Below are 22,737 nucleotides of genomic sequence, written 5' to 3' on the forward strand. Positions count from 1 at the left end.
ACTTTAAACAAGGCTTTCCTCGGCTACCGCCACTTGCAGCTCCCCGGGCGGGCTCACAGAGCACAAAAGCAGTATTTTTGGTTGTTTAAACCCTAAACTGAGACTGAGGAAGCGAACGCAGCCCCCGTCGGGCCGGGCCCTCCTGGCACCCTCCGACACAAGCACAAAGGCATTGGGGAGGCAGGCGAAGCCCTAAAGGAGCTTTAGTTGGGGTCCTGCAGCTCCCCGGGACACTGGGCTACAGCTGGGCTGTGCCATGGGGCAGCCCCTGCTCACAGCATGGGGGTGCCGAGGCCTCCCCGGGGCTGCGTTCCCTTCGCCGTCGCCGCCTCCCCTTGTGTCTATTGTAAGTAATTTATATGGGTTGGTTGTGTTGTTTCCAAATGTGTATATTTTTGTATGTTTGCTATATTTTCATAGCATCGGTCCCGTTTGAAACATGTAGATAGGAGACAGATCCTAGTGTCAGAGTTATTTAAAGGATGTATTAAGTGCTTCTTCCTGGGAATGTCCCGTGTATATAAGGTGTGCGTGGGGTGCGTGTGCTCGCTCCCCCTCCCCGCCGGGGCTGCCTCTTTGCTGGTGGCAGGGGAGGGGACGTCAGGGTGTTCCCAGAGCCTGCTCCGTGCTTTGGGAATGGGGAAGGGTTGAAGGGAAGAGTTCAGCAGCAAGAGCAGGGAATGTGCCTTGGGTCGGACTGCGTCTTGTTCCGGATGCTGGTGGTCCTGGATGCATCCTGGCGCTGGCAGGGAGATCATTCCAGGCAGAGACAGGGTCTTGTCAACTTCCGTTGCTCACCACATCACCTCTGGAGTCTCCCCATCCAGCTCCAGGCATTTCTGCCATGCTGTGATAGGTACTTTTAAAGCTTTCATTCCAGCTTTCCATATGGCCCCATGTCCCTTACGGACTGATGGAGGATGCAGGAGGACACCATGGGAGTGGTGTAAGGAAGTTACCTTTGGAAAACTCAGCTGATGGAAGGACAGACTGTGGAAAGGTTGCAGAAGGATGTGGGCAGGAGCAGCGTGGTGTAGCGTGAAGATCACGTGAAGTGGGATGGCGGTTCGTCACCAGAGAGGTTGTTGCATGAGCAGATTGCACAGAGGGAAGTAGAGTGCAGAGGGGAGGAAAATACCAGTAACCACGTTTGGTAATGGGAAGGAAAGGAGGAGATGACAGGGCAGTGCCTGTGGTTCAGCAGCAGGAGATGGAGGATTCCAGGGAGGTGGCAGTGGGTGCCTGGCGCAGGTAGAACCAGGCATGAGGTCCACAGAGCCTGGATGAGGCCAGGGACAGGGCCCAGCACAGCTCAGGGAGCTTTGGGTACTGAGCAGCAGCAGCTCCATCTGCTCCACAGCTCTTCTGGTGGCGGAAACTGGTTTTCAAGCCAGGATTTAGCACTCTTTGCTTTGTACGTTTTGGTTCCTTTTACTTACCCAAGCAGCCCTGATTGAGAGCCCATGACTCTCTTTGGCCACCAGTGCTGGTGCAGGTGCCTGCAAGCCGTGTCCAAAACCCCCGGAGGCAGTAAAAGGGGCAGCAGTGGGATGTGCCAGGGCACCCGGATGTGGCTCTGCAGCTCTGATAATGGCACTGGGCATGTGTCTGCAGTCACATCCAGCTCCCTGGGGCGCAGAAGGATGTACATAAAGCTAAAGCCTATTTGGTGAGACAGGGGCAGGCCCTGGGTGAAACTTGGGAATTCTGTTCTATCCTTAAAAGCCAAGGTTTGGGACTCGTTGACTGTGCATCTAACAGGAAGGTGCTGGACAATAGTTAGTTGCTTTTGGTTTTGTGGGTAGTTGCAGTTTATGAAATTGTTCATTCCCATCACTGCTGCATGTGCGTGGCCAAGAGATGGGAAAAGGAGAGGGGCTGTAGGCAACGTGCTGCTGGTGGCCACCAGCTCTTTACTCTCCTTTGGGCTCTTATGTGGGAGATCTGCAACTGCGCCAGAAGAGCAACTTTAACCTCTAGCTCTGGTCCTTGCTGTACCCATTGCATCCCTGTCCTGCTGCAGCGGAGCAACACGCATAGATCCAGCCACCCCCGAGGGCCATGTGGGAATGTTCCAAGAGTAAAACGAACCAAGCAGGTCTTGGAAAGCCAAACAGGTCAGTTCTCAGCCCCTCATCACCCCAGGGCTCGAGTGTGCTCATGGAGAAGAGGTTGTTGATGGGAGTGAAGAGTGGGAAGGAGACAGAGGCAAGAGGCAGCGGGTGCAGGGCCCCAGCTGCTCGGACCAGCCGGCACAAAGCTAAAGGATGAAACAGGGATGTGGAGAGTCAGGAGTTTTGTTCCCAAGTGCCTGTTTCTCACCCAGCTTGTTCTGCGTGTGTGTGAGTGTGACTTGATGCGTGTGACTTGACTTACCAAGTGCTTCTTCTAATCAAAGAGGAGCAGAAACGGGATCAGACACCTGCCCTCCTGCTTCCCTCCACTTGAAAGAGCAGCTCTGGGACCCAGGGTTGGTTCTTGCAAAGCCAAACGCCTCCTCCCTGAGGGCCACCACTGACAGCTTTTGGGCAACCACAGTTATCCCCCAGCTACAGTACCGTGTTCACATACACTTGGCTGCAGGCAGAGCTCCTCGTCCCAGCCTTAGCCCCTCACGCAGCCCTGGCCAAGCAGTACTCCTGAATGTGTATGTCTGTGTTTGTAGTCACCATGAGATGGTCTCTTATTTATTGTCTTCAGTCTCACAAAGATGCAACAGTATCAAGCTGCTTAAATAAACCCCCACCCATTAGTTTAAAAGGGAGAGGGAGGGATGTATGTAAGTGCTTTCTTTAAAGAACAAAGGATGGTGACCATTATGCCAACTGTTAGCGCGGGCTCAGCATTTCACTGCAACCAGAACCAGTGTATCTGTAACTGTGGGGATGTTTCTTACAGAATGACAAGGTCAATAAAAGATGACTGCTACAGCCCGGCTCCGGTGCTTCTGTTCTGGCCAGCCCCTTCACCACGACCTCTGAGAGCTCAGCAAAGGCAGGTTAAAGCCATTCCCCCTTGTCCTGTCCCTACATCCCTTATCCAGAGCCCCTCTCCAGGTTGCTTTTGTGGTGCCCCAAGCTGCAAGAGGTTACCTGAAGCTGAACCAGAGGGACTGTCCCCAGGAGAGGAACACAGGCAGTGTCACTCCGTGTCCAGCTCTTGGCTGGTGATTACAATACAGATGGAATGCTGGAAGGAGGAAGGAATGTCCATTACTATGAAGCACGATTTGACTCTTCCCAGGCCAGCAAGAACCCACTGACCGGCTGAATATTTTATTTCCTTTACCACTTAGAAACACTCAAAACACAACATACACTTAGAGTTCCCAAACAGCCCTGCACAAGCTCATAGCATCACTTTGTCCCCCTCGCCTGTCACTTCACAGTTCCATGTGCAGATTGCACTTGTCTTCATCTCCATCTCAAGGGCGCTGCTGTTGGTTGTTACCAAAGAGCCACGCTTCCCATCTAGTCATAACCCAGGAGATGAAGTACTCACAGTATAGACCAGCTTACACGGTTCTTCCGCTTGGTAGTGTAGTGTCTGGTGACCATCTTACCACAAGATGAGCTACATAATCCCATTCCTCCTGTACATGTGTGCTGAAAGGAACCACTTGTGACCTGCTTCAATAGCTGAGGGCTGGGGAGGAGAGACTGTCACTGTGTGTTAGTGCAACAGGCAAAACTCAGGCAGAGATGATGCCCCAAGACATGTTAACAGTCATTCAAGAAGGGATTAACCAGGTACACAGAGAAGGGCAAGAGTCACCCCCAGTACTGCTGCAGTGGAGGTCCTGCAGCTGAACCTAGAAGCCAGTCAGCCCCTTTATCACAAGTGATTCCCAAAACAGCCCCTTCATAACAGGTAATTCCCAGTCAGCCTGTTCATTCCCAGTCATTCATGGCCCAGTGCTCTGCTGTTCTGCTCTGGCAAGTGGTGTCCACCTCCCTGCTTTGTGTTACTCCTGGTGCCAAAGCCATTTCTAGTGAATGAGGGAGGGTTTGTTGTGCATCTCTCAAAATGGAGACAAATCCTTTGGGATTAAAGCAGCATGTCTGGCAGGTCACTGAGAACCCAAGTAACTCTTACCAGAGCTGGCAGCAGAACAAGTCTGAGCCTGAACAGTTCAAGTGCTGAGAGGCAGCGAGGTCTGGGATGGAGCTGGGATTCTGGGGTGCTTCAAAATAGTGACTGGGTTTTCAGTACTTCACATTTCATTCCCTATAAAGTCATCAAAATTCCCACCATTCCTGCACCTTTCCCTATGGTGGGATGAACTGCAGAATATACTTGCCTGCTTCCCACAGCCACTGGTGTGGAAGGAGCCCAAAGACAGGTTCTGCATCAAAGTTCCCATCAGGGATGGAAGCCTTGAAATAGCTCAAACCAAATCAAACCCGAACACGAGGAGTTGGTCCTTTCCTGGAGCGTCTGTTGGGGCTACAACGTTCTCCTGTGGGGTTCAAGGCCGAGTCCACATGCAAACAGCACAGCCACGCTGCACCGGCCAAACCCCACTCCTTCATGTCCAGGTAAAACTCTTCCTGCCTCGTCCATCCCAGAACAGATCCCATTGGGATCTACACAAACTCCGTGAAGTCGTCCACCGAGGAGATGAGCCGCTTCCTCTGCCCCGTCTCGTAGGTGGCTGGAGGGTCCTGTGGGATCTGGGGAGGGGGCTTTGCGGGAGCAGACGGATGCATCTGTAGGGGGAGGCCGGGGGTCTGGTACTGGGTTTCCTCACGTAGCTGAAAGCCAAAGGAGAACAGATGAGCTCCATCCTCTCTGAAACTCCTGCATCCTCCATGTGGGCAGGGCAGGACACCCTGTCCCTCCATCCCTAGTATGGTGCTGAGCTCTGTTTCCAGGTATTAGGGTTCTCAAATCCCTTGCTAGCAGGGAAGCTGAAAGCTCACCAGGCCAAACCTACACCGACACAAGAGCTGGAGTCTAACCTTCATCCACATACTCCTCCTCCTGTTCAGCAAGTGTTGAGCTGGTTTTATGTGCCTTAGTTGTACTAAGACTCTAGAGCTCAGCTGTGACCAGTGAGAACAGAGCTTTACTCACGCGGTGCCTCAGCCTCTTGATATGACGGAGCCTTGCAATCCATTTGGATGGGTAGGTGTCAGTGGGGTTGGATCGACTGTGATGAACCTGGGAAGCCATCTGGGAAGGGAAAGGACAAGCAGGGAAAGAGAAGAGGCACATTAACATCACCACAATAAAATGAGCACAGTGTTTCAGTACAGTTTGACAGCAGCTGAAACACAGCTCGAGCTGTTTATGTGCCAACTCCGACCTAAAGGTTGACAGCAGTAACTGAAGCAGAAAACGTACTTATTTGCTTCAGCCCTACTCATTCCCTGGGAAGCCGGTGATGGACCAGGACACCAGCTGAAAGCCAGAACGACTCAGGGACCTCAAGGTACTCACGTTGGCGTGCAAGGCCATCTGACGGGCCACGAACGGCAGGTTCTTATCGGAGATGATCTTGGCAACACTCGTGTCCACGAGACCTTCCATGTCTTTGTTTTCAAAAGGTAAGGAAGAACAACTTGTCAGACAGTTAAGAACAAGGCAAAGGTTGTCAGTAATGAAACAGATCATATAAACCTGAGGGGCTGCATCACAGAATCCCTATCAAGCTCCACAGCTCCGACTGTTTTGGTAAGAGGAAAGCAGATGTCCCTGCAGATCACTGACCAGCACTGACTGTCATGAAGTCATGAGCTGTTTCCATGTATCAGGTCCTGCAGTCCTGGGAAGGACAGCAGAGGCTAAAGCCACAGGGACCTCGACCTCATACCTCCTCCAGTATTCCCAAGCAGTGGCTGAAGTGACCTGCCCTACTCCTGCTGGCACTTTGCCTTAAGCTTAAAGCTAGTGAGTGGTACAGTGGGAAGATGCATGAGCAGGACAGATCCAAGACAGACTGGTTTCTCCTGGAAGTTTTCACTTGTGAAACAGAAACCCACTGCAAAGCAAAGGCAGTTACTGCCTCAACAACACAGGAAAGGCTGAGAACAAAGGCTGGAGGGATTCCTACCTTTCCGACACTGCAGAGTCACCAGGTTACAGTCATAGTCCAGTGGCGTGATGATAACGTGCACAAAATTGAACTGACCCTGAGGAGAAACCAATAAAACAGTCACATACACTTCACTGGCAGCCACTGTGATTCCTGTGAGTGCCATGAACACACATGGGAACCCACCAAGGCAAATAACTCCATTCCTGATCAACACTATGTGTTAAGGTAACACACAAGATGAAAGTTTCACAAGCAGCCACGTGCCTGCTTTGTAACACATCAACAAGTAAAATGTGGTACCTTTATTGTTCCCAGTTTAAAGTCTTCTCCAGAATCATTGTAAACGATGGAAACAAAATCATTCCCAAGGTGCCTTTTCTTGTCGCAGCGGTATTTATCCAAATCCTTTGTGGGCATCAGAGTAGCAATGTGGAAAATGGCTGAAGAGGGAACAGAAACATCCTTAGGCTGGCCTGGCAAGCAGTGCTGCAGGCAGCAATGGTCAACATGCAGCACTTGTCTGGAAGACAAAGTAGTACCACACCACAACAATTAACAACAGAAGCTGTGCTCCCTCGATTGCTTTGTCCCCATTTGTGATACCTGGATCCTGTCCCATTGGATTGCTCCAGTGGTGCCTGCAGCACGGACCACAGTGGCCAGGGAAAAGGCAGCCTCTGAAAGCTCTGCTCTTGCCAGGTTTTAGGTACAGCCTTCTCTAGCACAGGCTCGGAGTGAATTAAGGACCTGGCTTTCAGCATGTGTCTGATGCATAGTGGAAGAAGAGTTTTCATCAAGCTGGGGTAGGTTTCTATCTGATCATAGAAAAACAGGGGTTGCAGGAGTGCTTCTGGGTATCTTTTCCAGGACCACAGTAGCACAGTGAGTGGAATCTGCTTTGAGGAGGAGGAGTTACATAGCTTAAACCAGGACTTCCCGTAATTGAGACCTGCAGAGCACCAGGGCCACAGCGAGTAACCTGCAGCTGCACCACTGAAGCGCACTAAGTTTGGTGACTGGGATGCCCAGAGCTGTACGAAATAACTTGGGAAGTTGATCATAGCTTGCTGGGTCCTGGACGACACCCGCACTGCAGTTCAATTAGCAATGACCATGACAACCTTCCTGCTTTCAATACTGTTCTTCAGAGAAACCATTAGCAGAGTGTTCACATGTACACACACCCTCAGTTAACAGCCTTCAGAGCAGCTCAAGAGCAGCTTATTCTACAAACCTCTACCCTAAACCATGTCAGCCTTAGTTTAGAAGTGGTGTAATTGGTTTCTTTCTTAAATAAGGTAGGTATGCACCTCTCCCAGAACTTAACACATGGCTTGCAGAGATACCAAAGAGAATGGGAGGAGATCAGAACCTCAGGTCATCTTTACTACATCCCTGGAAAGAGACCAGCTTGTAGAAGGCAGGTCAGCTTTAAGATGAGAAGAGACGGACTATCCTTCCACTTCCAACTTCTGGAGCCACCTTACCTTGCATAATGTCATCGTGCCAACAGTAGGTGAACTGTCCATCCTCCCCACACACGTCCAGGCCACCAAGGTAAATTTTGTCTGGCTGACAGTCCTTGAGCTCAATGAGCTTCCCTAACCCTGTCAGGAATTCTGTATAGCGATAGGATCCGTGTTCATTTGATAGAATGGCAATTTCATTGTTGCTCTAGGAGAGAGGAACATGGGAGTCCCATATTGAATGTTAAAAGCACTCAACCAGCACGAGTGATCGGGTTATTGTCTTCCTAACAGGGCTTCACGAAGGCACCGATCTAAGTGCATAAAACTAAGGGAAAGCAAGGCTACTGCAGGAGCAGGACAAACCTCAGCTGGAGCAGTGGTGCCTGGCTTTCTGCTGAGGTGGAACCATTAAAGGATTGATGTATCTGCACACAACTCACCTGCCCTTCTCCCACGTAGAGCACTGCAATCTTGTGTGTGTCGTAAGAAGGGATTTGATCCAGGAGCTGCACTGATCTTTCAAATGTCTGAGATCCAAACATAGGTCACATCATTAGAAACTTGTCTCCACACACCCACTGCTCTCCCCTAAAACCCCCCAGACAATGCCAGCACAAAGCACAGATTCCTGACCATCAGCAGTGTCTTCCTTAATCAACACCGCTCTACCCTGTTCTGCCAGGGCACCATCAGTCCAAGGCACAGAGCCATGCTCTACAGTACCTGGCACCACGCTTGCTTGGTTTTACACTTCAGATGAGATTAATCTGGGCAGACTCCACGGGTTAGATGCACTTGCCATGACAAATTACATCCCATCTTCAGTGAAGCTCCAGGCATGGAAAATGATCATGAAAAATGATCATGTCTCTTGCTCTGAGGAGCATTTTTAATACAAGGCATCACCTCACCTCACCCAGGCTCCCTCCTGCCTGACCACCCGAGCCTAAAGTGAGCGGAGGCCTGTGGTGTTCACAGAAGCCCCATTCCAGCTCTGCCTCTCCAGGAAGTTTATGACTCATATGACCACAGAAAGCTTTTTGGCCACCCCCAGGTATACAAAGGGCGGACAGGTTTGTTTGGTGATGTTCTGCCAATACTACCTCAGGTTCAGTTTTCATCCTGCACTCCATACCCACAAATCACCCTGCCTTCTGGCTGGGATTCAAGTTCAATCCACAGCCATAAAGCAGGAGCCCCCAGGATTGGGGTACAGATAATCCCCTACCTGTTGGTAGGAACCAACAACGTTCATTACTGTCATTTATGTTCAAAAGAAGTAATGAGGGTAGAAAAATTACCTACAAGAATAAAGAGCAAATCCTTGCCTACCTCATTTGGCAACAAAAGGGGCTTGTTGTTTTCATCGCCAAAGAATGGGGAGTGGTACAACTGTAAAAACACAAAGCTAAGGGAGAGAGAGGGAGAAAAAGTCCTGTTACCATAAGAATTAAGTCAATTTTGATCTGTGGTATGTAAGAATGTTACGTATAGAAGAAGAAGAGGAGCAATTAAAATGCTAATGGAGTATTACTCATCTTCCAGAAACACTGTAGGTGCCTGGACTACCTGCAGTTTGTAATAGACCCCTGTCAGAAGAAACAAGGGTTATGTCAAACAGTGCCAGCTGCACAGATTCCCATTCAAAAGGCAATCACTGCCGAGAGCAGAGGAGTAGGAACGCTTCTAGACCAGCAGAGAAATGATTCTACATTTGCGTTTTCCAGCCCTCACCAAGATGCATTGTCTCATAATGCAATTCAGGGCAACTACCAATACTAAAGCTCAAAAAGCAACTATTATACATAACCCTGTCTTTTCCTTCTTCTTAGTATTTTGCACATTGTATTTCTTGAACTGCATGATCAGTAATTCATCCTGTTCACAGCAAAATTAACCCCAGGTTACCTGCAGTCAAGCAACATGTCCATTTGGACCCCAAATTTGGATAGATTAAGAACATGAGGAAACTATTTCTTTTACCATTTAAGAGACCTGTTTCCTAAATCACAAGGTTAACTTGGTGGTAGTGGGCTCAACGTGTCTGTATTAGCTCCTCAAAAAAACAAGTAATTAACCTTTCTTTTTAATCAGATACTGTTTTGTAGATCCCCCCAAACCAGCTGACTACTGCAAACCAATCCAGCCATGGCCACAGCAACTCTGAGTTCATCATTTCTAGCTTCAAATAAGCCCCTCCACATACCTTGGGTTTATTCCAGGTACTTTCTCAGCATTGGAGGCTGCTGTTCTGCTCTTGAAGGCATCTCTCTCGATTCTCTTCCCCCTCCTTGATGGGGCTGAGTCAGAGATGGTGTATCCTCGGGGCCGGAGCCCAGATGGAGGAGGTGAGGTGACAGGACCGGTGCCATCCAACCCACCCGACCCTGTCACTCTGGTGTCCTCCCCCTTGCCCAGCCAACTGCCCAGCCCTTCCCCTTCCAGGTTCCCAGACTGGGATTTTGATTTCACTTCCGTGCTCAGCCTCCTCATTACTTCTCTGCCATTGGCATCTTTGAGGACCTCCTGCAGTGTCTGTAGCTCGGGGGAAGAACTGGACTTGCTGAGCGGTTGGGATGGCTGGAAGGAAAGCTCCTCCAGCGTGCGGCCGTCCTCTGAGGGCAGGACTCTCCCAATGGGAATTCCACCCTCCACCAGGTCTTCGGACTTCAGAGATTTTTCTTCTTGGCTGGAGGTTGAGGAGGACTTAAAGAGGGAGAACAAAGATGAACAGTTTTCCTGATACTCAACAGGAACGCTCGGGCACCCCCTGACACTTCCAATGGGAGATGAGCAGAAAGCTGCCAAGTAGAAGGCATTGCAGTTGAGGGCCCTGCATAAACCAGGTCTCTGCTGCTGCTGCTCTGCATGCAGTCCCTCACAAACCACCCAAGCTCTCAACCATAACTGCATGTGCACTTTGGTATCAATAGTGATGTCTTACAGAAGGTGTCAAGAACGACCCTGCTGAGCACAAACAATTCTCCTGTGTGGCTAAAGATGTGGCTGTCACACAGGACAGGACAGGATAACCTCTTTCTCCTTACCCTGCTGTAAGACTCCTGGGGTTTACCAAACCTTTCCTCACTCAGGACTTGCTCAGAACATGAAGTATCAATGTCCTCACTCTCCGGAGACTCAGCTGGGGACTCGGTTTCCTTCAGCTCCATTTCTGAGGGGCTCCCCTCCTCCAGCACCACCGCTGACTCTATGGAGACACAAGGCAGGAGAACTGAAATCTGTGGAGAGGCACAGACCAGCAGGCCCCCATCCTCTCCTCTGAAGTACCAGCCTTTTCCCTAAGGGATTTCAATGGAAGGCCACATTGAATGAGTGCTCTGGGGCTTTGATTTCTTGCCATGTCAGACTTGCTCCTGGTTCCCCTTTTGTATGGAATAACCGATTACCTCACAGCAAAGGGCTGCATCTGCTTTGGTCAAAATAAGTGCTGTTGCTTCCAATTGTTACTGATGGGACAAGCAGGGGACAGAATGAGGAAATGGGACCTTGTACATCAATGCTTGGTTATCAGGACAGACAGGAACTACAGAGATGTAAGAAAGTACAAGACTAGCATTAAAGTTCATCATTATCAAGGCAATGAAGACATCACTTCTATGCAAGTGTGCAAAAATGAAGTGTTTCTCATATTGAAATGCAATGCTCCTGTGCTATGTAGTGGACCAGAAGGAGATTTAAGGTTTTCCTAGGAGCTATTTACTTGCAGCTGGGCAGTTTTCCTAGTATGTCTCAATAGAAGCAAACCAATTCAGCCCCGGACATGTGAAAGGACAAGAAAGCAAGAGTGACACATGCACTGCAGCACTACTGGGAAACCTGCATGTGGCATCTGATCAAACGGCTCATGAAACCACACTGACAAGAAAGCTCCTTGGAAGCCCTGCCTATGGTGGAGGAGGTTAGCACAGCAATTATCCTTGTCTCTACTCCAGGCAGTGACCCTGACCACAGGGATGAGCCTGACCAAAGGCTCCTCTTGGCCTTGCTTTTTTTGTCCTGAGGAAAAGGCTGGAGAACAGGAGGCTTCCCATTACGCACACAAGGGACTGGAAGACCAATCTGAAAGGCCAAGATTTGTTTTCCAAAGTAAAATTAAAACCAAAATTAGCACACACAAAAAAAAAAAAAAAAAAAATCAGCAAAATTAAAAGAATAAAATAATAATAACAGGAAAAAAAAAAGTCACTAAAGCAGCTTTTCCTGGATTGATTTCAGCTCGCAGGACCAAAGTTATTTCAAAGAAGCGATTAAGAGTTAGCATTGCACACACATACCTTCTAAAGAAAACAAAACAAACTAAACCAACAAAAGAAACCCCCAAACAGCGTGCTGATCTGGTTAGCTGTCCAAGCCAGAACACACCTGCACATACCCACTGTTTCCAAGCTTCCCCAGCTCCTCCAGCACTGCCAAATTGCTGCGGTTTGAAATGATGGGAGCCCTCACTAATTAGTCTTTAGGTGGGAAGAGAATAATAGGAGCAGAGAGGAAAAGTACAGGAAAATATTTTACTGCAGCATCTTTGTGTTGCTTTAAGGGTCTATGGCAACAACCAGCAGTTAACAATACCCTGCTGCTCTACAGAGAATTTTCCAGTGAAGGAAAGGCGGCAGAAAGTCATTTCAAGCCTCTAATTAGACTCACAAAGCACTGCAGATTAGCAAAGCAATGCAGGTGTTGTGCTCATGGGGTTTGCAATTTGATCTCCACACTTCACTTAATTACAAAATCAATTTTCCTGAAGTGGAGAAAGATTTTACACTGCTACAGAGCCTCCAAAAAGCAGGAATTTAGGAGGTTTTCACCTGAAATATATTGCTATTTTTTATTTAAAGAGCGTTTAACCAGCATCTATCATAATGTCAAACTTTATATGGATATCATATATATATGTATATCAGCTCCTTTTATCTTTTCTTGTGTCCAATTCTGATGGATTCCTGTGGGCTGAGTAGCATGGGACTTCATTTCAGGGCAGCTTGTCCTGCAGCACATTATGCTATTCTCAGAAGTGGGAGCTTTTCCATTTAGCAGAACACAAAAGCCAATCATCAAGTGAAGCTGAAAATAAGTTAATTCAATTCCTGTGACATTTGGACAGCTCATTTCCCACTCCCAGCCCATCCCAGCTACAGCTCAAGTCGCTTTAAGAAATTATCTGCGCTTGCAAATGTTGGATCTGGCTTGGACTTCTTCATGCTAGTCAAGATCCCATTTGTTGAGAGTAATGAGACTGGGGACAGACAGGAGACATGGAAGGGGAGGATGAAGTATGAGGGATACATTTGCTATGAATCAGAGGTGTTCTTCTATGGCAGTACTTTTTAACTTTTTTTTTTGTTTCCTTAAAGATATATAAATATACCTGCCCAGGATATGCTCCTGTGCAACTTCCCTTGACAACTGGACTGGTACATGGAAGAGAAAGAGGCCACTGCAAAGGGAAATCAAGTGAGCAGCTACATCAAAAGGAAGGAGAGACTATATGAAACAAAAAAATAAAAGTAAAAAATTAAAAAGCACAGAGTTTAAAATGTAACCAAGAGCCCAGTTTAAAATAAACAAAGGAAGAAACAAAAACAAAGGAAAGAACAAGCTGGGATAAGCTCACTAGATGCCGAAGGGATATTTTAAGGGTACAAGGTCTCAACATGAATAAGGAGGCATAAACACATTCAAACAATGCAGACGGGAGCTGCTCCCTTTGAAGAATGCATCTGGGGGAGTTTTAGAAACAGAAAACTCCTTGGTGATGCTCCAGCACACGCAGGAAACCAGCCTGAGCTTTTCCTGAGCTACACACTTCCAGCAAAGGATCCTTTTTAAACCCACAATATGGATACAATTCCCATAGCTTTAACCTCTAAAGAGGAAGAACAACATGCACCATTGATGGCACCTCCCCTAAAAAGCCTTGTCTGCTGTTACCACTGCTTGGTTTTGATAGTGCTATCAGTGCCAAGAGCCTCAGTGTTAGATGTTAATAAGAGCTCTGAGGCAGGGATTATATCCAGCTTTAAAAATCACAGCTATGGGTCAACACTAACCTCAGCATTAACAGCTCTTTTGGAAGTGAACTAGCACCAAAGTCAATACAGCCCTGGCCACTGTGTTAAAACCATCAAAAGAAAATCAAGTGATTCAACTGCACCTAAGGCTAAATGCTCCTTTAAAGAAGTGAATAAATCCACAGCCAACACATCTGCATTCTGCTCTCCCATGCTGTAGGTTCTCCCAGGGACCTAGAGCTCTGAGTGCCCCCTCAAACTCCAATACTGAAGACAAATGGAAATGGAAACGCTGCATGGGAAGATCCATCCACACATGGGATGCCCAGATCAGCCCCAAATAAGTGGAAGAGGGGGAAAAGTCCATGACTTTGTTCATTATCATTTGGGAAACAGCATAAAATACATTACTCCTCCAAAGAAGCTCCATTAGGCCTTTCTTCAAGAAAGAGAGCTACTTTTCTGATAGAACATCACAAGCAAAGAGGAAGGGAATTTTTTCACTGAAAACTTGGGACAAGAACAAATTCCCTTTCTCAGTGCTGTGTTATTCCTCATGCTACCAACTTTACTATTCTGAAGCCCTGCAGTAACTTCAACACACTTTAAAGAGGGTAGTGACAGCTATGCTGGGCACGCTACTGGCCTGACATCTCTCACCTGTGTTGGAGCGCTGGAGAAGCGATGGTTTGGTTGTCCCAGTGGCCAGGCTGGAGGAGGGGACAGAGAGGGATTTATATAGAGCTGTTTCTCGGTGCTCTTTAAATCGCTCTGCAGCCATGAGCGCATTCGAGAGCTCTTGCAGGGGCATATTGTTGATATCTGAAGAAAAGGGACTGAGCGGGTTCTCCAGACTCATCAGCCAGCTAGTGTTACCTGTAACAGAGAATCAGGGAAGAGCGTTAACTCCCAGCTCCAGGAAGTTTACAACTCACATCAAAGAAAGCACTAATTGTGCTGGATTTTGCAAGTAACAACCAAACCAGACCAAGTTCTCAGTTCTCCTGCATTTGGAGAACCACTTCATTAATACTCTATTTTCAGTAAGTGCTTTGTACTTCACCTCGAGCCCTTCAAGAAACCCTCTTTACTACAGCAGACATCCCAAAAGACATCCAAAACACTCAGGTATTTTAATTCATGATACCAGGCCAGTTATTTCCTCATGAGCCAATTTTTATCTGATACAGGCAATTCCCTGTGAAAATGGGAAATGCAAAGTAGGGCTGATATTATGCGGCTCTGTTTCTGTAACAGTACTTAATATACAAATTGAAGTCTTTGCTTCAATCTTTTCACAGGTCTTTTGTGGATTAAAAACACTAAGAAGTGATTGCAAAGAATCAAGTATCAGCTGTATTAGTTTCAAGAGGCAGGAAGCAGTGAAGAGATCAGTTTGCGACTAAATACGGCTTTTCCTTCAGGCTCTGGTTTGGAGCCACAGGAGCTCACTCCACACTCAGGTGAAGATACCTGTGGGTCTGCGCACCAGGATTTCTGCCCAGCCCTGTGTCAGCAGTGGGACATACGCAGCCAGGTTTGCTTTTTCTTTCTGCAGAGGTGTCTGTGCAGCAGGATTAGTTTTCTCTGACCGAGATGCAGGAGCACCCTGTGTCCCTTGGGAAGCCGAACCACTGGGAAAATGGGAGGCCGAGCTGTCTAAGGCACCAACACGTAAGGCATGACCACCTGGTGAGACAGACACGAGACAGAAGGGAGAGCCACGCTGAGTTAGCACTAAGAATAACTCACTAGTAGTAAGTCTTTAAAGCTATTCTAGGAGCTGCATGCACAATACTAGGAACTGTCCTGGTTTTGGCTGGATAGAGTTAATTTTAGGAGCTGGTAGAGTGCTGTGCTTTGGGTTCAGGATGAGAGCAATGTTGATAACACATTGATGGTTTAGTTGTTGCTGAGCAGTGCTTACCCTAAAGCCAAGGGCTTTTTAGCTTCTCATGCTCTGACAGTGAGAAGTATGGGGCACAAGAAGCCAGGAGGGGACACAGCCAGGACAGCTGACCCTGGCTGGACATAGGGATATTTCAGATCGCAGGACATTGTGCTCAGCATATAAACTGGTTCTTAGTTGCCAGCTGGGTTTAAACCACAACAGGAACTCAAGAGAACTTAACCTCCTATGTGTTTCTTCTAAACCAGGAGGTCAGATAAACATAGGTGATTCTCACTGCCAGTGTTCCCCACTTAACCCACCCCCAAAGCTTTCCTGCAAGGAGAGGGAAGCAGGAGGAGCAGCACCACTCCTGAGGCCAACAGCAGAGCTACCTGCCCTCTATTAAATACCAGAGAGGTCCAGACTCTCAAATTAGTTTAGGCATAGCTCTCTTCAGTAGGCACTCGGACACTTAAGCCTATGACACAGCTCCAGAAATGGCAGTAAGACTCCAGGGTAGGAACTTACCAGACATGGATCGGACTCTGTTGCGAGAGCTTCTGCAAACCTGCTGCCCAGCTTGCGATTCCAGTTTTGCTGGAGCTTCTTTTGTTTGTCTCACTTGCAAAACAGGGTCTGAGCTGTGGAAAAAGAAGATATTGATGATACTGAGAGAGGAATTAGTCATGCTGGACAAATAAGATATTTCTCTTCTGGTCAGAGGAAAACCAGTGCTTTAAGAGATTTTGTTAAGTGGGAATATCTAGAAATGGGAGTGAAAATTACCCTGATTCTGTGCTGCTTTGGAGCTCTCCAGAGTCTAGGCCAAGCAGGGACCTTGTCCCCGTTCCAACGCTTGTAGTGATGGTCACCAGCTTGTTACCAACCAGCCATGTCTTCGTCCTTCCTCCCGCCAACAGAAACTCACCCACAGGAGACCTGGAAACACACTGGTAATGAAGACAACAGAGAACAGAGCCTACACAAATGGCTTATTTCATGTTACTGTGCAGGAGGTGCTGCCTACTTTCCTTCTTTATACAGCATTTTCAGTGTATCCTCTGGTGGTCCACATACATGTTATCCATCAGGATAAGGGATTTAATATCAATTGAGAGTAGTACTACAGGACACACCTTACAAAACAGTTCAGTTCGGTCCTGGACACATCACAGAGCAGAAGGGAACAAGCCTTGTCTGAGCTCTGTGTCTCCTTCTGGGAAGGGCTATCAAGAAAATTCCTTGCCCTCCCTTTGAAGCCAGCTGGCATGACACTCAGGTCTGCAGCAAAGACTCATTCTGCAGCACGGAGATGGAGCAAAGCACTGCTCATAGACAGCATGCCTTCAAGGCATCTCCTTCCGGAGAGTTCAAGGCTGAGGCAAAGGCTGGTTGGCTCTAACGAACTTCTCTCATCAAACCTCATGTTTAGCCAAGCCAGATTTTATCTGCGAGTAACAGCTTTGGAGCCTGGGCCTGTCAGAACATCCAATGTGTCACAGTGATTTTCCACTAATAAAGTGAAATATAAACCTCAACCAAAACCATCTCTCTCATTGTCCCAAACTGGCCCCTACCTCTTAGGCACAGCAGTGAAGTTTGAAAACACGTATCGAGCCATCATATCCAGACAGGTCTCCGTGAGCTCCAGGTGGAGATTCTTTAAGTTGTCATCAGCCTGAGCCATTGAGTTTTCATCTGCAGAGCCCAGGCTTGAGCTGGTGATGGAGGTTTGAATCCGACTAGAAGAGAATGTTTCCTACTGACAGATCACATTGCAAAATGCTTGTCCCTGTCACCCAAAAAGACAGCGTGATGCAGAACGACCAGAGATACATGCATGTGCCAGATCAGAGAGGTGGCCAGACCTTAAACCCAGAGCATCATACAAACAGTTTTGCATCAGCCTCATGTTGTGCTTCACAGATTGTCATTGCAGAAAGTGTATTTTAGCTTGAGAGACTGAGAAACATTTCAATGTCCACCAGCTGACTCGGCCAAGCCAGTGCTCTCTGATGTTGGTGGCCCATGGGCAAGTGCACCAAGCAAATAGTAAGAGGCAGCACCATGCTTTGAGTTCGCTACTCTACAGTAAGGGCAAGCATCCCATGACCTGCATAGTTCCCCAAGGCAAAATGCTGCCCATGAGCCATCAATCAGGGCACTCCAGACTTCACTTTATGATCCTGTGGTTTGCTTTTTTCTCTGTTGCACCCCTTTCATGTATTGATCTTATTCCTCCAAATTCCACAGCGATGTAAAACCTGATTTAACTCGAAATAGAAAAAAATTGCACTCTGAACAGGAAATTGGCAGGGGAATAGAGAGCAGCTCTGCCTTCAGATCAGCCAAGTTAGCAAGGCAATTATAACAACTGCAGTATATCATAAAGACAACTCCTTATGCCATCATAATACAAGCTTAGCTGAGGTACAGCCAAATTTTTTATGACGTGGCAACTTCTTTGGCATCAGTAAGGGTAATTATATGGGCTTCCAGTTGTCACCACTTCCATACAAATGCAAGAGAAGAAAACACCTAATAGATTAATGGGGATATCAGAGAATGACGTGCCAGAATCATACTCACAACTCCGTTCTTTCCCCCAAACATCATGCAGTTATAGTCAAATATAAACCACAGAAAGCAAAGTTCCACTGACAGCAATCCTTAGAGACAAAGGCACAAACCTTCAGGTTCAGATTTTAAACCAACGTGTTACAGCAGCAGTTGAACACTCAAGGGAAGTGATCCAGGAAAACGTTTTCAAAACTAGAACAAACTATTTCATCTTTCATGCGAACAAATCAATGGCTGGAATCGAAACTTGTTTGCTTTAGTCATGAAAGCAGTTGCTTCGTACAGGCTGAGCGTACATTTCATGGCATCACGCCTCCATCAGCTCCCTTTGCCTCAAAGAACAAATCCTAAACTGAGGCCAGAACTACTCCTAGTCTGGGAGGAGGGCCTGGATGTAACTTTGCATAGCATCAAAAGCCTCTCCTGGCGCAAGTCACTGCTTAGGAGGCTGAAGTCTTAACCAGGACTCTCACTTGCACAGAATGCAACCTTTTTCCTTTCTTATTCCTTTGGTGTTTTGTTGGTTTGGTTTTCCCCCCTTCACCATCTTCACTTTGAAGAGAGACATTTGCTAAAGCATCAGAGAATAGGGCAAAGTCACCATATAGAGCATAGGGTATGATGCAACAAGCCCTTAGCCAGCATTGGGAAGCAATGGGATATCCATGACACCAACACCTTTGCCTGTAGCTAAGGCCAGTTTTTTATTGCATACCAAAGTCATGCAAGCATCCCACATGCAAATCCACCCTGCTGCCACCCTCCCTTGCAGTAAAATTTCCAAGTGCTGAGATGCTCTTGGATTCTCCCCATTTAAAGTGCCTCTACCTGCGGACCACATGTTCAGACACACTGATGCTGCGGGATCGGAAGGCATCAACTGCAGAGGATTCTTTCAGCTCTTTCACTGGAGGAGAGTTATTCAAGCCTTGCTTTGCATTTTTGGCTAGTCTTAAACTACTAGGTGGAGAAGCACCAAGCCCCAAAAGAGGTCACAGGAAGGGAAGAAATCATTGTAGGGATGTAGGTTGAAAAGTCACAGGTCACAGGGTCAATATTGGGGGATCCCGGAGGGTGATGGAAAATCAAACAAATGCCAAAAAAAGGAAAACACAAATTAAATTGTACAAACAAGCAGAGCTGAAAGCATTAAAAAGACAAACCACAATTCTGAAACCAAGATTTTAAATGTGCTACGAAACAAATGAAATTAGTACAAGTTAAAACAAAAACCAAACTGATTGAAATGACAGTTGGAATACTGCGCTGTTAAACAAAGGCAGGAGCACCTGAAGGCTGATTTGGCACCAATGTGTGAAGTCTGAGTTTCGTGCAGTTCAACCACCTCTTGTGTTGCCCCAACTCACCGCTTCAGCACAGCTAAAACCCAGATTACTTCCAGAGACCTGGTCCTAAAATGCTTTTACCAGTACAAGGAGACATCGAAGTATATCAGCCATTTCTACCTCTGTTAGGCCTGGCCCAAATCTGAGCTTCTACCCTGAATCACACAACACCCAGGACCAGTCAAACATGAGGGGAGACTCAGCCCATCTATTCACAACTGATCCTTTTCATACTGCACAGATCAAAGGGCAAGAGGACAAAAATCCTCTTGCTGTTGCTGACTGTGGGATGCTTTTGTGTCCAACAAGCTATCTTACTTCAGGTGGCTCCAAGTAACCCACTTGACTTTGAACTGGAACAGAAAGATAAGCCTTTACACCATCAGGTGCCAACCACATGTGGGAGATGACAGCAATTAACACCTAAGAGGCACTTTAATTAGCACAGCTGAGATGCATGCCTGCCTGAGTACTAATTTGGATCTCACAGCTGGTTCAGAAGTTCACATCCCCATATATAAAATGCAGATACTAATTTAACCCTTCTGGCTCTTTCTCAACATGATTTATTTGCTGTTCCCTTCAGTGAATTATTACCTTTCAGGTGGCCACCTGGAGGGATCAGAAATTATTCGTTTTTCCAATGACCTCTGAGAGATCACTTTTGGCCATAGCTGGAGATGCGACTGCAGAGAGCACAGGCTCATACCCTGACATAATCACTGCACCAACATCATTGGGAATCGTTTGGATCTTGGATCTCCCGCAACACCCAGCACCTCAGCCAGGGCACTGGAATACTTATTCTTTGGGCTTAAGGAGTGAAAGCCAAGCACAGCAGCTTCACAAGCAAGGAAACAGATATCTGCTCCAAGCCATTTCCTCTCTCTTGGCCAGAATCCAAGCTCAGCCAGCCCCAGAGGCAGTAGCATCAGCAGTTCTGGTATTTCAGGTTGCTGCCTGAGTACAGCCCACACTCCTTAGCAGAGATTTCTGTGGGAAGTAATCCAGCAGCATTAGCAAAAGCCTTTAGATACAGTAGTATTCCAACCTGGTAAATTTAACAGGTTTTGGGGGAAAAAAAAGGAAAAATAAAAAAGATTAGTTGAAATTTTAATTTAAGAGACAAGTGTCAAAAGGCTTCTCCTTCAAGCTTCTGAATGAAAGAGGAGGAGATGGGAGAGATGAAACACAAAACAGGGTTTACAGCTATAGCATTAGGGCAGGGATGGTGTTTCTTCATTGCAAGATACTCCTTGAGCCTTGCAGTTAAAGTAGAGGCACTTTCCCCAGGGTGCAAATGCCACTGTATGCTTATGCACATTAACACTGAAGCAAGTTAAGTGAACCAATTTAGGCAAGCCCTGCAGGTAAAAAGGACATTAGAGAAACCCTGAATGCCTGCCAAGTAATATTCTCCTACCCTGGCAAATGTTACTTTGAAAGATTGCTGGTAAGATATGTTCTGACTTCTGAAGATATGAAGCTTTGCTTCAAACTGACATAATGGCTTTGAGATTCAAAAGAGGGATCAGGACATCCAGATACACAGAAGGCAGCCGTCTGCCACCCAAAACACTTGACAGATAACACTATGGGAAAACACAGCACTGGAAAAACCATTTACACAGGCTGCTAATCATAATGTCTCTGGCAACCATCTAAGTAGTGATTAGAGATCAACCATCAAAAGGAGTTAGCACTATGAACAGGTATTCTATTACTTCTGGTAGCACTGTACTGACACACAGCAACCTGAAAGAACTGTTGGTTTTCAAAAATTAACAACAAAACGCCCTACACCTTCCTGCAAAGGTTTACAGAACAGCCAGCAATGCCCTCTTATGGACTCGCAGGCTGTCAGCTTGGTTTGATTCCAGCTTCTTACCAACCTACGTTGGTCTTTTCCCAACCCCCTGACCTAAAGAGGTTTACTTTGCTTGCTTAAATGCAGTCAGATTTTGGATAACTAGACCCAGCCTCCTTCAGAAAACACAGGGAAGGGTGTGAGGACTAGAACAGGGAACACAAGACCCTTCTGGAGTCAAACATAATTTACCTTTTTGGCCTCTCGTTCAGGCTTGTACTGCGAGCCCTGAAACTGTCCTTCTCAGGTGTGTCATCAAAGGAGAGGAGGACATTCGAGCGCAAACCCTGCCGATTGAGACAAACAGGTCAGAGTCTGAATGGGCAGGACGAGCAGCTGGAAGACTGCAGTGATGCAGAACTCAATCAGCTATAAAAAAGATGCTGTGGTGACACACTGGCACAGGGTGCCCCGAGAAGCTGTGACTGCCCCATCCCTGACAGGGTTTAAGGCCAGCTTGGATGGGACTTGGAGCAACCTGCTCTAGGTGGAAGGTGTCCCTGCCCATGGCAGGGGGCTGGAACTGGATAAGCCTTAAGGTCCCTTCCAGCCCAAACGGTTCTATGATTGTGTGAAGTTTCCTAGCTTCAAAGAGAACCTTTAATCTTCTCAAACCATTATTTTTATTAGAATAGCATAATTTGTATTAGATACTGTTTGAATCAGTAGTGTCCATTACCTTTGTAATAAAGGGGACAAAGTCCTTTCGGAAGGGAAGGCGACATCGGATGAACCACATCGCTATCACATGATGGGCCAGGCAAACGATGTACTGGTTAAACCTAAAACAGCACAGAGATAGGCACAGAGTTTAATGCTGCATTATGATGCCATTCTACAACTGAAAAGAAGGGTTTTTCAAGCTGAGAAACTGTAAGTATAAAGACAAAACCCTCAAAAGTTCTGTTTGATAAAAAAAAGGTATTTCGACCAAGGTGAGTATGCCCCTTCTGCAGAAAAAGCCTGGAGATACCAGAATGAGCAATATCTCCAATGAATAACCTTGACCCAAGTACGACAAATAAAGCATGTCTCATTCTCTTAATTTTACAGATGAGGATGAACTTACTTAGAAGGGTTTGTGTATGGTAGGGAGATGGCGAACACACTGGCATACTGCTCTGCTGCGAAGTTCCTATAGAGGTGAGGCAGCCTGGCTAGAGCTGGAATAGGTCAAGAAGGAAACCAACATGGGTGAGGCCTGAACACAAACTATTCAATATCACAGTTCAGCTACATTTGCATTGGCTTGTTTCTTTTAAACCATCAGCTGATATGGAAGTTAAAATCAAGTTATAATTTCATGCTGTTTAAGTTATAAGCAACAAGGTGGAGAAAGCACCTTCGCATTTCCAATCACTGCATGGCTGTACTACACAAAGCACGACTCTCTTCAGTGTGTGCTAGTGCTTCAAACAGAAAACCAGTAACAAACAAGAGATGATCAAACATTTGTATGTTGAGAATGGTGCAAAGGCATCACGAAAAGCCAAGAAACCCTTACAATGCATTCCG

General features: G+C 47.0%; 1 protein-coding gene across 2 annotated transcripts in view; it reads right to left on the reverse strand.

Annotated features, from left to right (window-relative positions):
• Positions 1–4,417: 4,417 nt before the first annotated feature.
• TSC2 (TSC complex subunit 2) overlaps positions 4,418–22,737 on the reverse strand; it is a 31,201-nt gene continuing 12,881 nt past the window's right edge. For both annotated transcript variants that reach the window (XM_080617194.1, XM_080617193.1), the window contains exons 23-40: positions 22,292–22,385; positions 21,902–22,004; positions 21,415–21,509; positions 17,007–17,171; positions 16,216–16,368; positions 15,958–16,070; positions 15,012–15,227; positions 14,199–14,414; positions 10,557–10,717; positions 9,716–10,215; positions 8,842–8,917; positions 7,950–8,036; positions 7,528–7,714; positions 6,341–6,480; positions 6,056–6,134; positions 5,443–5,534; positions 5,077–5,175; positions 4,418–4,754 (exon numbers count right to left, since the gene is read on the reverse strand). In XM_080617194.1, coding sequence (XP_080473320.1) covers positions 4,587–4,754; positions 5,077–5,175; positions 5,443–5,534; positions 6,056–6,134; positions 6,341–6,480; positions 7,528–7,714; positions 7,950–8,036; positions 8,842–8,917; positions 9,716–10,215; positions 10,557–10,717; positions 14,199–14,414; positions 15,012–15,227; positions 15,958–16,070; positions 16,216–16,368; positions 17,007–17,171; positions 21,415–21,509; positions 21,902–22,004; positions 22,292–22,385 — 2,744 coding nt within the window. In that variant the 3' untranslated portion in view covers positions 4,418–4,586. The remainder of the gene's footprint in view (positions 4,755–5,076; positions 5,176–5,442; positions 5,535–6,055; positions 6,135–6,340; positions 6,481–7,527; positions 7,715–7,949; positions 8,037–8,841; positions 8,918–9,715; positions 10,216–10,556; positions 10,718–14,198; positions 14,415–15,011; positions 15,228–15,957; positions 16,071–16,215; positions 16,369–17,006; positions 17,172–21,414; positions 21,510–21,901; positions 22,005–22,291; positions 22,386–22,737) is intronic.

The sequence above is a fragment of the Psittacula echo genome, assembly GCF_963264785.1.
Source record: "Psittacula echo genome assembly, chromosome: 5".
NCBI classification, from domain to species: Eukaryota; Metazoa; Chordata; class Aves; order Psittaciformes; family Psittacidae; genus Psittacula; species Psittacula echo.